Genomic DNA, 15,070 nt, shown 5'->3' with positions numbered 1-15,070 from the left:
GCTGCCCCCCCACTACCTCCACTACCCCCACACTCCCCCCCATCCCTTGCCAGCAGAATGAGAAATAAAAAGGCCCGTTTAATCGCTGTCTGTGGCAGACCCACTCCCGTGATTGGTGGCAGAAGCACAATAAAAATATGTAATTGTAGCAATATTATTTATCTTTATTAGAATCTTGTCAGATTGACATGCCACTGGCCTGCATATCAATGGCAGCTGCTGTGCAGGCAGGCGGGGGGAGTTTGTATCAAAGCTGAATGCTAAAAAGTGGTGCGTGGCTATGAGCATATACTGCTGAAATCTAATTTAACGCTAGAGTAATATTGTATACTTCAAATGAAATCTTAAAATTATGATGATATGGGGGAGGAACCCGGGTAGGAAATCTGTAACCGAAGCTTAGATTGGTTTATTGCAACTAAATGTAGTATGTGAAAATTATGATGTGGACGATGAATAATAAGTTTACCTCAGTATGGAGGGAAACATATTTCCAGGGGTAAACAAAAATATAGAAAGAAGGGGTTGTTTCTATCTGCTCATACGATGCATTAGTAGACTACGTTTAAACACTAAAGATGTGAATTCATGTTAGAGTGGTTGTTACACTGAGTAATGTTACACTGGAAATTTACCAGGTTAGCCATCAGTAATAAATAATAAATACAACCATATATGTACGCGCACACTTATGTTAACATAAGGGACAGTACCTTTATGAGAAGTATTTGATCGTTTTAAAGAAAGGGTTTGGTACATGGCAACAAGTAGAGCTTTACATCATCAGGAGCAGACATTATCAAAAGAAATAGTATCGTAAGTAGAGAAAAGAAAGAACAGATAATAAAAATAAGTAGCACAAACAAAAGTGGAAGACCCAGTCCACAATGAAATGAAATTAAAAGGAGAACAATCCTATACACAGGAGATTCTTAGCAATAAATTAAATCTAAATAGACATAAATTGTTGATTTTTTTAATGAAAAAGGGTCCTATCAGAGATCCCATCTTCCAAACTACCTTTTAATCTACTGAGGTGAGATTTATGGAGTGGATCTACTAAGATCTCTACCGCTGCATCCATCCAATCTTTAATTCTAGGTCTAATGTTTTGAAATAATCCTGGGAGCTATAATCATATCTGCTAATAATTAGAAAATACACAGTTTGATTGATTTGGTATTTGCAATATATTGCCCCATACATGTAGTAAGTTTAAATCAGGATTTAAAGAGATTGCTGATTGATCAGTAATGGTTTGATCAATGTACATTCCCATATACAATACAGGAAGGTTCCTACTTAATCGGTTTTACCCTACGGAGTCTTGATGCAAAATATCAGTAACGCTTTACTTTAACCCTCCCTTCCACTATTTAGCATTAATAACCAGTATACAAACACTTAATAAATGGTCTATGACACTGAAATGTAGTTATAAGCAGCTATAAGGACATTTTTAAGTGTTTAATAATGTACACTATTTGTCAACACTTAAAACTTGTCTTAATAAGATTTATGTGTTTAACTATATGGTCATTCCTTATCTGTTAATACACTTATGGGTGACAAATACATTGATAAACACTTGATATCTGCGTACAGCTGCATTATAGTGTGTTATAAACTATTTATTTCATGTTTATATATAACTAAATATGATCTATGTAATATTTTTAATGTGTTATCTTCCCCCTCTGCTTATTTGACATCTATTTACCACAGCACCACACTGTTTTAAATGATGTGTTAGCATGATGACCTTCGCCTCTCGTTCTTGTGTATGTACCTAACCTGTCTCCCCGCCTCTTTCTTTGCTCTTCTCTCCTCCCTCGTCTCTCTTCGTGTGCCACAGGAGAGCAGCGCCCCGAGGGCCAACTGCAATAAGATGATAATGATGTTTACAGATGGCGGGGAGGATCGTGCGCAGGAAATCTTTGAGAAGTACAACTGGCCCAACAAAACGGTGAGTCTGTCCCCAGAAGGCTGTTATCTATTCAGCTACATCGCTCTGCCATCCCGAGAGATCATGCGTGTCCAGGAACTGTCTTAGCGAGGGCCCCTTTTTCTCTCCTCCCCGTCTCCCACCGTATTCTGCTGACATGGTCTCATTATTGCACCGGCAGTTGTGTTAGTTATTCTGTCGGACATGCCAAGCACTCCAATCTGTGCACATAACTTCCTCTCCAAAGCTTTCTTCGCATGCATTTTCAATTTTGGATTTTTTCCTCTTGTGATTCATCTCTTTGGCCTTTCTTCCTCTCTCTCCCTCCATCTCTCTCTGTCTGTTTTCTCTTTCTTTCTCTCCTCTTCCGTCTCTTTTGTTGTTTTGCTGCTGGTGTTAACAGCTCTGACCTGCTGACTAATTAGCCACTTTATCATCAGAGCCTATGAAATTGCAGCCAATAGATACTCAGTTTGTGTCTTTGTTCCAGCCTCGCTTCCACTCCCACCCTCTCCTTTCCTTTTCCCCCACTCCACAGCCCCACCAATATTTATTCTTATATCCATTACTATCCGATCCCCTCCTGACGGCTGCTGTCGTACAGGAATAATCTGCAGTTTGACAACTCTCTCACTGCAGTCTTGTGTTGGAGACACTTGTGAGAGTTGACTGGGAGGCTAATCTAATCATACTCAAGATTTGTGCATTGTAGTTGTCACATGACAGTGGCCTTATTGCCATCCAGAAGGAGGTTTGTGTGACATTGTTTCGCTCTATTAGATGTCTCTGCTGTCTTTGCCTGACTTTATTCTGGCATTGATGGTTCATTTTTTTTTCTACCATTTGTCTTTTTCCTCCATCAAGGTGCGTGTGTTCACCTTCTCTGTTGGACAGCATAATTATGATGTCACCCCTTTGCAGTGGATAGCTTGTGCCAATAAAGGTATGTGGATGAGGTGTTTTTTTGTCAAAGCATATGTTTGTATTCAAAATATAAAAGAGAAAATGTGGGTTGCTGCAGGGTTGGTGGTTTGATCCCTGCCTCCTCGTGTCCACATCGCTCCCGATAGTGATTTTATAGATACGCACATTTTTTCCATCATAATCCATCGGATACCCCCTGAGGAATACAGTGTTAAAGGAGCATTGTGGTGAATAACATTGTCTCAAGTCAATTCGTTCTCAAGTGGGAAATGTAAAACCCAGTCAATCTTAACAAAAGAGCTATAAATGAAAGTGTTGCATTTGTTCTTGAGAACACCTGAGCAGTACACAACAACAACAACACAGGTGTGGTCTGCTCAAGAGTGTAGATTAAAAAGAAAGAGTCTCAGAACGTGTGCCATCACAAAGTTACAACTGTTTTGATACATAATTTTTCTGTACTCCCTTTCCCTGTCATTGGGGTACTGATCCTATTCCGGCATGATCTGGGTAAAAGGTGCTCCTGTCAAATAGCTAACACTAGGGCCGCCCCCTCTTAGTCGATTAGTCGACTAATTGGTCGTTATGGTCTCAGTCAACTGAGATTTCTTCAGTCATTTTTTATGCGTTTTTCATGCTGAATGACGGATTTCTGAGAAACATATGAGTATGATTAAATCAACTAATCAATAAGTCGACAAAATCACGAGTGTTAGTTGACTAAGATTTTTTTTGGTTGAGGACAGCCCTAGCTAACGTATACTAGACAGACCATCTTCACACATACAGGCAGTTTTACTATGGGGGGGGGGTTGGATCAGTCTGACCCCACAACCTTCTTGCTGTGAGGCCAAACTGTCAATCGATTAAAACATTTAATCGCATGATTGTCTATAGTTAATCACGATTAAACACACATTTTTTTATCTGTTCAAAATGTACCTTAAAGGGAGATTTGTCAAGTATTTACTACTCTTATCAACATGGGAGTGGACAGGTATGCTTGTTTTAAATATATTTAATATTGGAAATCAGGTAACAACACCAAACAATGACAAATATTGTCCAGAAACCCTCACAGGTACTGCATTTAGCATAAAAAATATGCTCAAATCATAACATGGCAAACTGCAGCCCAACAGGCAACAACAGCTGTCAGTGTGTCAGTGTGCTGACTTGACTATGACTTGCCCCAAAACTGCATGTGATTATTATAAAGTGGGCATATCTGTAAAGAGGAGACTCGTGGGTACCCATAGAACCCATTTTCATTCACATATCTTGAGGTCAGAGGTCAAAGGACCCCTTTGAAAAGGGCAGTGACAGTTTTCCCTCGCAAAAAAATAGCAAAAATTTGGAGCGATATTTAACGTCCTTTGCGACGAGCTAGTACGACATGGTTGGTACCAAATGGATACCTTAGGTTTTTTAGTTTCACGTGATACCAGTATCTTCACTCTAGCTTTTTTGTTTTGGGGTAAATATTAATAGAATAAATTAAATATTAAAACCTGCTTGCCCCATTACAAACCCATCATCACTAAGATTTATCTTACTGCACATGATGTTCAAATCAATATTTTATTAATTTAAAGCATCCAGAGTCCCTAAAATAACCCAGCAAAACAGGCAGTTCTGCCTCTGACAGGCCGTCTGACAGCCCATATGATTCAGCCGCTCTTCCTGTTAGCTACTTTGTCTGCATGAATCTCATCTTGACTCACCACATTTAATCCCAACCTAACTCCGGCTGCTGTTGCTGTGCTCAGTTTAGAACACTGTTATTTTGTTTTAATCCATAGCCCACTTCTCTTCCTCTCTTTTGTGGCTTGATTCAATATTGTTTCTTAGTGTTGCCGTTTATCTGAAGCTGCTCCTTTATGAGGCCTTTAGCTGTCCGTATGAAGCCTCGGCTAACGGCTGCTGCTGATTAGCTTATTGCCAGTGGAGCCGAGTGCTTCAGAAGTATCTCCCCAGAAGTTGTTATTAATTAGCAGGAGGAGTCTGGTAGCAGGATGATTACCGTCCCATCTCCCTGTCAGGCTGGGGAAAGTCCAGGATTACGCCTCTGTGCCAACATGCTCTCTGCTGTTTGCGACTGTAGTGATTACCATGGTACTAAAGTCTATGCCAACATAAGACAATAGTGGTGACACACCACCCTCAATGGGGCTGTCCTCTTATATCTTCAGTACTTATTACTCTTTGGTATCTCACTCCAGCAGAGCCAGCTCCCTTACACTTTCACAGGCCCTAACCCTTCACCCATGACTCACACACACATTTGACAAACAGCAGTAACACGCACACAACTAGGCCACTCGGAGATGCCAGCTGTTGTCTCACTTGAGCTTCAATCCCATCTTAAGACGAAAGTAACCTCTCTGTGACTCTGAGGACAATGAAACCATTTCTCCACGCTCTCGCACGGTCTAACAAAATACAAAACAGAAAGAGAGTTCTCTTGAAAGAAAATAGGTGAAATGGAGGATAAAAGCAGCAAATACAATATATACTGCCTTGGTGATCCTAATAGTTCCACAAAAGAACTGTTTATAATCCAAAAATAGGAACAAAATATCCCATAAATTCAAGATGGACATCCATAATAGAAGAATAGTTAGAAGTTTTATTGGGTGAACTTACACCAGTGTGTATGGTGTCACAACAACAATCTTGATAAGAATACTGAATAGAAAGAACTGCAGGAAAATGCATACTCATACTTGACGCAGCATATACTTTATAAACTACAACTAGGGCTGCACGACTATGTCCAAAATGATAATCAGGATTATTTTGTTTAATAATGAGATCAGGATTATTTATCAGTTATTCATTGATTGTAGGGACAAAATATATTTATTGCACTTTCACATTTAAATAAACAGAGCACTGCTTTGACTTCCACGTTGTGCCACATTCCTGCTAATGTACAAATCTTTGTATCAAAATAAGACTGGTCCTTATTCACAGTGTGTCTCATAGAAGCAAAATAAATTTGTACCAAAACTTTTTTACCCAAAATAAAATCAACAGAGCACTGCTTTTCACTTTCACGTTGTGCAACATTCCTGTTAATCAGGCTAACAACTCTTACAGCATCAAAATAAAACAAAAAAATGGCTGCAGTCCAGAGAGAGTAATATATGTATATTACTCTCTCTGGACTGCAGCCACAACATTCTGGAAAGTTCTTCACAGTATGCCGCTGTAAGGTGCTCACACAGCAGCACGACAGCTCCCCAAAAGTGAAGCCAAAACATCTGGATCACCCCCTGGTGGCTGGCTGTTAGTTAAGGAAGCACTTATGAGCACTTCTCTGGTATTTAAAGTGGTGCTTTTGTGTGATTCTTTGTGAAGAAACTCTGTTTTACAGATCCGTCAATTAAATCAACTAATCGATTAGTCGCCAAAGTCGTATGAGTGTTAGTCAACTAAGATTGTCTTTGGTCGAGGACAGACCTAGGTAACACATACGAGACAGACCATATTCCAACCCTGTCTCCCACAAAATTACATTCTCATACAACTAAACTGCAAAAACAAAATGAACGCAACAAAACTACTTAGTTAGGTTTAGTCAACAAAACTGCTTGGATAGTTTTAGGAAAAAAAACATCGTGGTTTGGCTTGAAATTACTTAAAAACAAAACGAAAACGCAAGAAATTGCTACGGTTCACATGGGACATGAACACCTGTCTCCACGACAGCTCCCCAAAAGTGAAGCCAAAACATCTCAATCACTTTCTGGTTGCTGACTGTTAGTTTAGGGAGCGCTTGATTTGATATGCAGCAGAGTTTTCTCTGAGCGGAGCATTTTAAACGTCAATATCGCAGTTGATCGTGTTCATTTAATAGTGGGAAGCCAAAATTGTGGTTGCGATTAATATTCGATCAATTGTGCAGCCCCAACTATAACACCTACATACAATTACTTTATGTAGAAAGCCCCATTTAGTCAAAAAAGACATTATATATTTTAAAATAAATGGATGTGATATGTTTTATACATTAGTCAAAATGTTTTGTTGTATTTTGTCTCAAAATGACCCAAATTACTTCATAAATCTGAGGATGCGATAGAGGAGGACTGACTTCGAGTAGTACAGAGGCATTATGTAATGAGTTTTCAGAAATAAAATAGGTTATTGATTCAATTCATAATTGCCCCTCACACAGCAGTCGTCCTGTTTTTAACTTTCACAGCACAGAGGAGATCTACATTACAGTCTGTCTATACTTTCCTCTCTTCACCTCTCGCCGAGCTTTGCCCTACACCCACATATGCCACCTCTCTGGCACGCTGCCAAACACACTGGGACAAACCGCTGCTCTGAACAGAACTATAACAAATAGCTCTGGCCTGTCTGTGTGTGCATGTGTGAGCCATATAGGCTGTGTATGTATGTGCGTAATGTCAGCATGCTCAGATGTGCAAATGAATGAGACAGAGAAGGCAAATCTCGACACAAACTGCTGTGGCTCGGCGCATAATGTATCAAAATAATGAGAGTCATCTCAGCCTTTTAACATTCTGGGGATGCTGTCTCCATTTCGCCGCTCTTTGTATAAACACTCATGGCTTTAATAACTTGGGGAGCGGCGTGGTTATTGACCCAGTCGGTCACTCTCCTCCATTCCTAATCAGCGGCAGCGGTGCCTGAGGCTCAGCATTCCCAATGAGCCTCCACATTTACATCCCACAGCACAACCACGAGTGTTGGGAGGTCAGCGGCCACGAGCTCCACCGCGCCTGCTCGGCCCAACACCCTCAGCTGCGGATGATGGCGTTACGTGTACCTAATAACACACAAGAGATTAGACTCCAATCTGCAAATGGAAAGCTTTTTGTACACACTATAACTGTTTAACTCGTGAAAATGTAGACAGAATATGACGCGGGCTGGATGCAGAGCTTTCTGTTGGAATAACGTATTGATCCTGTGCTCTTCATCTGCAGGTTACTACTTTGAAATCCCATCGATCGGAGCCATCAGAATCAATACCCAGGTAAAGTATATGGAGTGTGTACAAGCCCCTGATTGCACCTTTATGAATCCGTAGGAAAAAATGCAATTTTAAAGCAGGAAGCTGGTCCATTCTTCCTTCACGGTTGCTTTGATGATAATTATACAGATTGTAGATAAGACAAAGGGACAGAAGACGACGCAGCGAGATGACTACAGAAAGGAAGTGACAGAGCTGGAGATGGAGTGATAACAAATAGGATTGTGGTCTTTCTATGAGAACGTTTCTGGACGCTCTGAAGTAAAGATCTCTTGCTCTCTTTCTATCACTTTCTCTTTCACACACACACCTCGGGTTCCTCACACACCCAGGGCCCTGACACCCCTCTCTTGCTCGAGGCTCTACGAGCTTCTAGAGGCCCTTGGGATAACCTTATTCCAGCTGTAGAAATTGACTCAGTTGCTGGGAGGTGGCGAGCTACCGCACACCCCTCCTCCCCTTACTTTCTCCTCCCCCATCACCACCACCAACCCCCCCTCAGCCCCGGTGAGCGATCCGGCACCAGAATATACTGTCAGCTGTTCCATTAACTCCAGCATATTTATATTCTGAGAACTGCCACTTACTCTAATAGGTTTTCTGAAGGTGGGTGACTACAGCTCTCTGTATAGGCCCAGAAGACACATTATTTAATCGCACTCTGCCCTTCAACATCACACACTCATCACATAGTCTCACTCGACTAACGGAAGTAACAGATGGACCATAGATGGCAAGAATATTATTATTCATACCGTCCTGAGTCATGCGATTATGTAGGAATAGTTTTGGAAATAAATTAGGGCTGTGTATCAGCAAGAATCTGGCGATACGATACGTATCATGATACAGAGGTTACGATTCAATATATCGCGATATATTGCGATACTGTAAGTAAGGTGATATATTGCGATTTTTTTAATCAAATTTTAGGAAAACTGACATAATATAAAGAACACACCATCATATGCATAAAATCTGAGTAAGGAAAAGTTTACTTTTTTTATGCAATCTGAACAGTGGGATCTGCATTTGCATTTATCACAGCCCAGTATCATAGCCCTACTTTGAGAAGATGATACAGATCACAAAACATAATATCGCAGTATTACATTTTTTCGATATTTTCTTATACCTCTAAAATAAATGTTGCTGTGTTTTGTGTCATCTGAGACTGAAGTTCAGAGTGACCAATGTCATCCATTCTGCCTTCCTTGTATAGGATCTTTAGTTAGGATGTTTGTCTTTAGATTGAACATACCGATGAGTTCCCTCTCTGCGTTCATGGTTGTCACGGTACTCAGGGAGACAATAGCGTTTAATCAACGTGCAGAGATGCTGCTGGAGTATATATGGCTCCGGTTCCTTTGAACCACATATCTCCAGTTGCTGACTTTTTATGTTTCCTAGATTGTTCCAGCCAGGCGGAAAATTCCCCCCATATCCCGTGAAAAGGTCTGGCTGTCATTGTCCTGATGGAATATCTCCCTGTGGCGCGTTAAACTGGACTTTTATTGAGCTAATAATAGAATAGGTTACGCCTGTCAGCACCTCACTGTTCAGGAGATGGAAAAACAAACGGTCAAAAGCATACTACTGAAATAGCTGTGCGCTTATACGGGGGCGCCCCTTTTTGTGTGTTGAGGGGAGACACAAGGGTTCAGGAAACTGCATTAATATTTCCCTTTTCACTGCAAAATGGGTGGAAATTTGTCATCATGTGAAAAATAATGTTTTTAAAATTAGCGTTTGACCCCGAGTGAGCTGCTGCATTTCCACTGATCCTGTTATTACATTTACAATATATTGTGTTGATACATAAAGATAGACATTTAGCATTATAACGCAGCGACTGCTGAATAGGATAGGAGGAATTTTGTGTTTTTGTAAATGTTGGCAAACGTATACAGTCAGTATAGTTAGAGAATAATGTCTCTGGTTTTTATAATAACAAGACGCTGAAGGCTCTCAGTGAGATTGTCCCAACCGAGCGGTTGCACATGTCATGAGGTCAATCACTCAATAATTTTACCAATTACACACCATCTCTAAAATGTCAAGAATCAATAGGTTGTTTACAAAAAAGACATCTCAGCTGGTGTGCGCTTTGGCTCCTGAGAACAGCAGAATATGGTGAATATGATGTATTACCAGTAGACTTAACCCCTCACCTCTATTCACAATAGCTGTGGGACATTCTCATAGAGCCAGCGATGACAGTATAGAGCCTCTGGGAGAAAGGCCTGTTTGCACGTCGTGCCACTGACACCCTTAATGTGTTTTTAATAGCTCCTTCATAATGATGAGAAACGGCCTTGAGTGGCTCAGGACTGGAGGCTTTATGGCTCCGCAGGACCGGGATGCTGCTGCTGGTGGCCCACTGGTTTATGTGGTGACAGAGAGGAGGCCGGTCAGGGTCTCGTAGTTTTATGACAGATGAACATTGGCTCTTCCAGCTCTTTGCTTTTAACGCCTTTACATGACGAGCGCTATAAACGTTTGTTTGATTGTATGAGTTTATTGTGTTTGGTCACACTAGCATGTGTGTGTTTTTGCTGTTGCAGGAGTACCTGGATGTCCTGGGTCGGCCCATGGCGCTGGCTAAGAATAAAGCAAAGCAGGTGCAGTGGACAAACGTCTACCAGGATGCTCTGGTGAGAGACAAGACACTTCATTTCATTACCCCTTAAAGTAACCATTATAGGATTTTCAAGTTACTGTATTTCTAATTCTATGTGTATTAATATAGTCCATCTGCTTCTTTTGATGTGTAAATCATAGGGCTGTCAATCGATTAAAATATTTAATCGCATGATTGTCCATGATTAATCGTAATTAATTACACATTTTTAATCTGTTCAAAATGTACCTTAAAGGGAGATTGTCAAGTATGTAATACTCTTAATACTTAGTGGGCAAATATGCTTGCTTTATGCAAATGTATGTATATATCTATTATTAGAAATCAATTAGCAACACAAAACAATGACAGATATTGTCCAGAAACCCTCACAGGTACTGCATTTAGCATAAAAAAATATGCTCAAATCATAACATGGCAAACTGCAGCCCAACAAGCAACAACAGCTGTCAGTGTGTCAGTGTGCTGACTTGACTATGACTTGCCCCAAACTGCATGTGATTATCATAAAGTGGGCATGTCTGTAAAGGGGAGACTCGTGGGTACCCATAGAACCCATTTTCATTCATATATCTAGAGGTCAGAGGTCAAGGGACCCCTTTGAAAATGGCCACGACAGTTTTTCCTCAGCAAATTTAGCGCAATTTTGGAACGTTATTTAACCTTCTTCATGACAAGCTAGTATGACATGGTTGGTACCGATGGATTCATTAGGTTTTTCTAGTTTCATATGATGCCAGTATCTATATATATAAAATAGAAGTACATAAAACTGAGCCCGCTACAACCTCCGAAAGATCGATTACGTTAATGCGTTAAAGAAATTAGTAGTGTTAAAACAAATTTGCTCGTTAGCTTTCACAGCCCTTGTGAATCATAAGCAATTGTTAAAGATATTTAAGTGATGACCTCTTAAAGGTGCTTCTGATAACATTGATACCATTCAGCCACTAGATGTCGCTTTCTCCCTCCCTCGTTCCATTGCACAACGTCACAACAAGACGTTGCCAGGCACTTACCGTCAATCTCAGCCATTTATCCCTTTTTTCCACACTGACGACCCAGAGATACCACGTGATACCAACGTCGTTGGCTCACAAGCCTTGTTAGAAGTGGGTACCAAATGTCAGAAATCTTCCACAGAGATAAACAAAACATTCATTTTGGACCCGCAAAAAAATGTTAAATGATAAATTCACAATCATAATCTTTTTTTAGGTAAGGCCATACTTTGATTCGGTATCTTTCTGAGGATGTATTTTTTATTATTTTTAATCTGTCTACTTAAAAATGTTACGAATAAGACTTTTAAATTGGTCCAAATATAAGCATGGTTTCTGTTACGCTGTCTTATAAGGATAGTATAAGATTATGTCATCACAGTTTATTATTGTTATCCTACAGGTAGTGTCACAACCTTTTAATCTATTCAATTTCACTTTATAGTTTTTTCAGTTATTTTACTGAGTTAGAATTTCAGTAGATTTATTTGCATATATTGTGTTTATTTGTTTGGATTTTATTATATAAAGCTCTTTGAAAACATAACATAACCTTTTTAATTGGACTTCTACTATGTGTTACCAGGGTTTGGGTCTTGTCATCACTGGGACGATGCCGGTCTTCAACCTCACTATTGATACTGTGAGCTCTCAGGTAAAAAAACAACACATGCAAAACAAGACACGGAGCTTAAAATAGCTGGACTTTTGTTCACTTACACAGCACACATTATGACTCATACCCCGGCTCATCCTTCATATTAATGAGCCTTTACCTTCATCATTATGTAAGAACAATGTTTTTTATCGTCACTCACGTCATTAAGGCTATACAAGCTTATTCAAACAGAAACAGGAGTTGGTGTAGCAGGCGGGCTTCGGGTTTTATTTTGTGTCTCTTTGCTGTTGTTGACCATCATCAGTCATTTGTAATGGTGTCCACCCAGCTGCTGCTCTTCTAGGCAACACCTCCCCCCTGAGGTGACATCAGACATCACAGCCACCCGCCTGTAGTATTTGTTATCATCCAGAGAGCACATCCAGTTTTCAGTATCCATGACCAAAGTATTTATTCTGAGTTTATTACACCGGCTTGATGCTGCCGCCCGATTTAAGATTGACTGAAATGTTTTTGTTTAAGATAGACTTAAAATATGGACTAATCAGACCGCACACAAAGAGATAAATCAAAGATGGCATGGAGATGTTCTCAGTACTCTCACTGCACAGCTACCAGCTCTCTGTGATTCTCTGGTGCCATAAAATGCTAATGATTACCTCATATGTTCTTCCTACAGAACCAGCTCATCCTCGGAGTCATGGGAGTCGATATCGCAATCAACGAAATCAAGAGGAAGACACCTACATACAGAGTGAGCATGTTGTACACTCAGTTACGCTCTCATGTCACTTTCATTTTGATGAATATTGAATCACACCTCCATTCACTCTTTTTACGTCCAGCTTGGAGCCAATGGCTACACCTTCGCCATCGACCCGAATGGCTACGTTCTGCTGCATCCCAACCTGCGACCCAAAGTACGTCCAGCTATCTAATGAGATGACGTGCTTCTGAAGCCAAATTTGGACGTTGTTTTTTTTCCTGCTGACTGGCATTAACTCCCCTCCTTCGTCTTCCCCTGCTTTCTCTCTCTCTTGTTCAGATCATTAACTTCAGGGAGCCTGTCACTCTGGACTTTCTGGATGCAGAGCTGGAGGACAGCAACAAGGAGGAGGTAAAAACACAACATCTCTGAAACATCATCGTGTGTTTAATAATATACATTTCATTTTTTTATTCGTCCGTTGTTTTCCCCCTGTGATGTACCTGTACGCTGTTTTCACGCTGCAGCATCTCTCCCTCTCTCTTTTTCCAGATCCGTCGACAGATGATTGATGGCAAACCAGGGCAAAGGAAAATCAAGACGCTCATTAAGTCAGTTGATGAGGCAAGTCATCAATATATGAGACTCAATCATGATCCAAAGTAGCACCTTCCTGAATGGTGTTGTAATGAACCTGAATGACTCAGTATGTTTAGGATCTGTTGTTTCCCGCCAATTACGGGAAGGGAGATGTGCTGAGGATGCGGCGGCGTTACTTATTTCTCTCTGTGGTTTGTCAACAGAGGTACATCGACGAGGCCATGCGGACGTACACGTGGACGCCTGTGAATGGCACAGATTACAGGTAAGTTTGAAATTAAACATGCGTCAACTTGAAACTGCGAGTAAAATCCAACTTTGATGCTTTTGATTCGTCCAGTTTGAGTCTCAGATTTACGTAGCTTCCACCATCATAGACTCAACATATCACTGAATAAAGGTCAACTTCTGCATTTGCTTTCTGTATTTGCATTAAATAATTCATTTGAAACACCCAAATTAAAGAACAGTTCTTTCCCTTTCTCGTAAAAACCTTCCACATTACTCTAAGCAACGATTAATTGCAGAGTTTATTCATCGCAAAACTTGGTTGAACATTTGAGGTTGCATCGTAATGACATTTCCTCCAGGCAACACTTTGCAAATTACAGTTTATGATATTCAATAGTCCTACAAATGCCTGATGTGTGTTTTTTATTACATCTGCTGGCAGTGTGCCTAGACAAGGCCGACTCCATATCAGGCTTTCTCTGCACCGTTCTATTTATTTCAACTCAAAGGGAGTGTATTTAACAACCCGTGTGTGTGTTACTGTTATGGCCTGCAACAGTTAAATCTACTCTAAGCAGACATTCAAAGCTCCGCTCTGTCATGCTTCCTACACTTTAGAGTTTAGGGACTTTCTTTGCTCGTAAAACTGGTGAAGTCGGATGCTTCTTTAAATCTAAATGAGCTTTATATTACAGATAGTCGACTGCAGCTGTGGCTCAGTCTGAACCTGATACTGTCACAGCCTGATTTTCTATCTGTTCCAATTAATCCTCTTACTGGGTTATATTTTAGCTTTGTATGGCACCACAGATTAAGAGATGGGACATGTTTTTTCCTCTCTTTAATTTCTGGCTTTGGTAGAAGAGTAAATACTTAGTAACATAAAGAATATGTAGGTCAAACGACGACGCTGTGGGGATGGCATTTTACAAAGTGAAACTGATATTTTTTCTTTTGTTTGAACCCCCTTGAAGTTTCATTTGACTTAAACAGAAACACCATCAGCGATGTGCGTAAATTTCAAGCAATCACTAGTGTACTCGCTTCAAATGCAGTTGCTTTGCTCTGGAACGGGCACCGGCCTTCGGGTGGCATCGAGGACATGCATGCTATGTATACTGATTGTTTGATTTGATCCTCTGAATCGGAGACTTGAACTTCCTGGAAAACTGCATCTTCACGGCTACTTACTTTAAGAAATCAATAATTTTGACACAAAAATGATCCTCCAGAGTCTGACATCAGAACTGCGGCTATAGCAACGGTCTGTTATACATAGCAACGGTCTGCTATAAAGAAATAACAGACCGTAGAACGCCGTGATTGACCAATCAGAATCGAGTATTCAACGAAGCTGTGTAATAATGAATAATAAGGCATCATATTTCAATT

At 40.4% G+C, this 15,070-nt stretch overlaps 1 protein-coding gene across 3 annotated transcripts in view; it reads left to right on the top strand.

Annotated features, from left to right (window-relative positions):
- Positions 1–15,070, top strand: part of LOC119487246 (voltage-dependent calcium channel subunit alpha-2/delta-2-like) — a 179,498-nt gene that overhangs the window by 145,365 nt on the left and 19,063 nt on the right. For all 3 annotated transcript variants that reach the window (XM_037767976.1, XM_037767968.1, XM_037767959.1), the window contains 10 exons: positions 1,856–1,966; positions 2,810–2,888; positions 7,834–7,883; positions 10,445–10,534; positions 12,109–12,177; positions 12,821–12,895; positions 12,987–13,061; positions 13,187–13,258; positions 13,400–13,471; positions 13,651–13,712. In XM_037767976.1, the coding sequence (XP_037623904.1) occupies positions 1,856–1,966; positions 2,810–2,888; positions 7,834–7,883; positions 10,445–10,534; positions 12,109–12,177; positions 12,821–12,895; positions 12,987–13,061; positions 13,187–13,258; positions 13,400–13,471; positions 13,651–13,712 (755 nt within the window). The remainder of the gene's footprint in view (positions 1–1,855; positions 1,967–2,809; positions 2,889–7,833; positions 7,884–10,444; positions 10,535–12,108; positions 12,178–12,820; positions 12,896–12,986; positions 13,062–13,186; positions 13,259–13,399; positions 13,472–13,650; positions 13,713–15,070) is intronic.

This window comes from Sebastes umbrosus, chromosome 1 (genome assembly GCF_015220745.1).
Source record: "Sebastes umbrosus isolate fSebUmb1 chromosome 1, fSebUmb1.pri, whole genome shotgun sequence".
Taxonomy (NCBI): Eukaryota; Metazoa; Chordata; class Actinopteri; order Perciformes; family Sebastidae; genus Sebastes; species Sebastes umbrosus.
The sequence above is the reverse complement of the archived record's forward strand: the minus strand, read 5'-3'. Positions and strand labels throughout refer to the sequence as shown.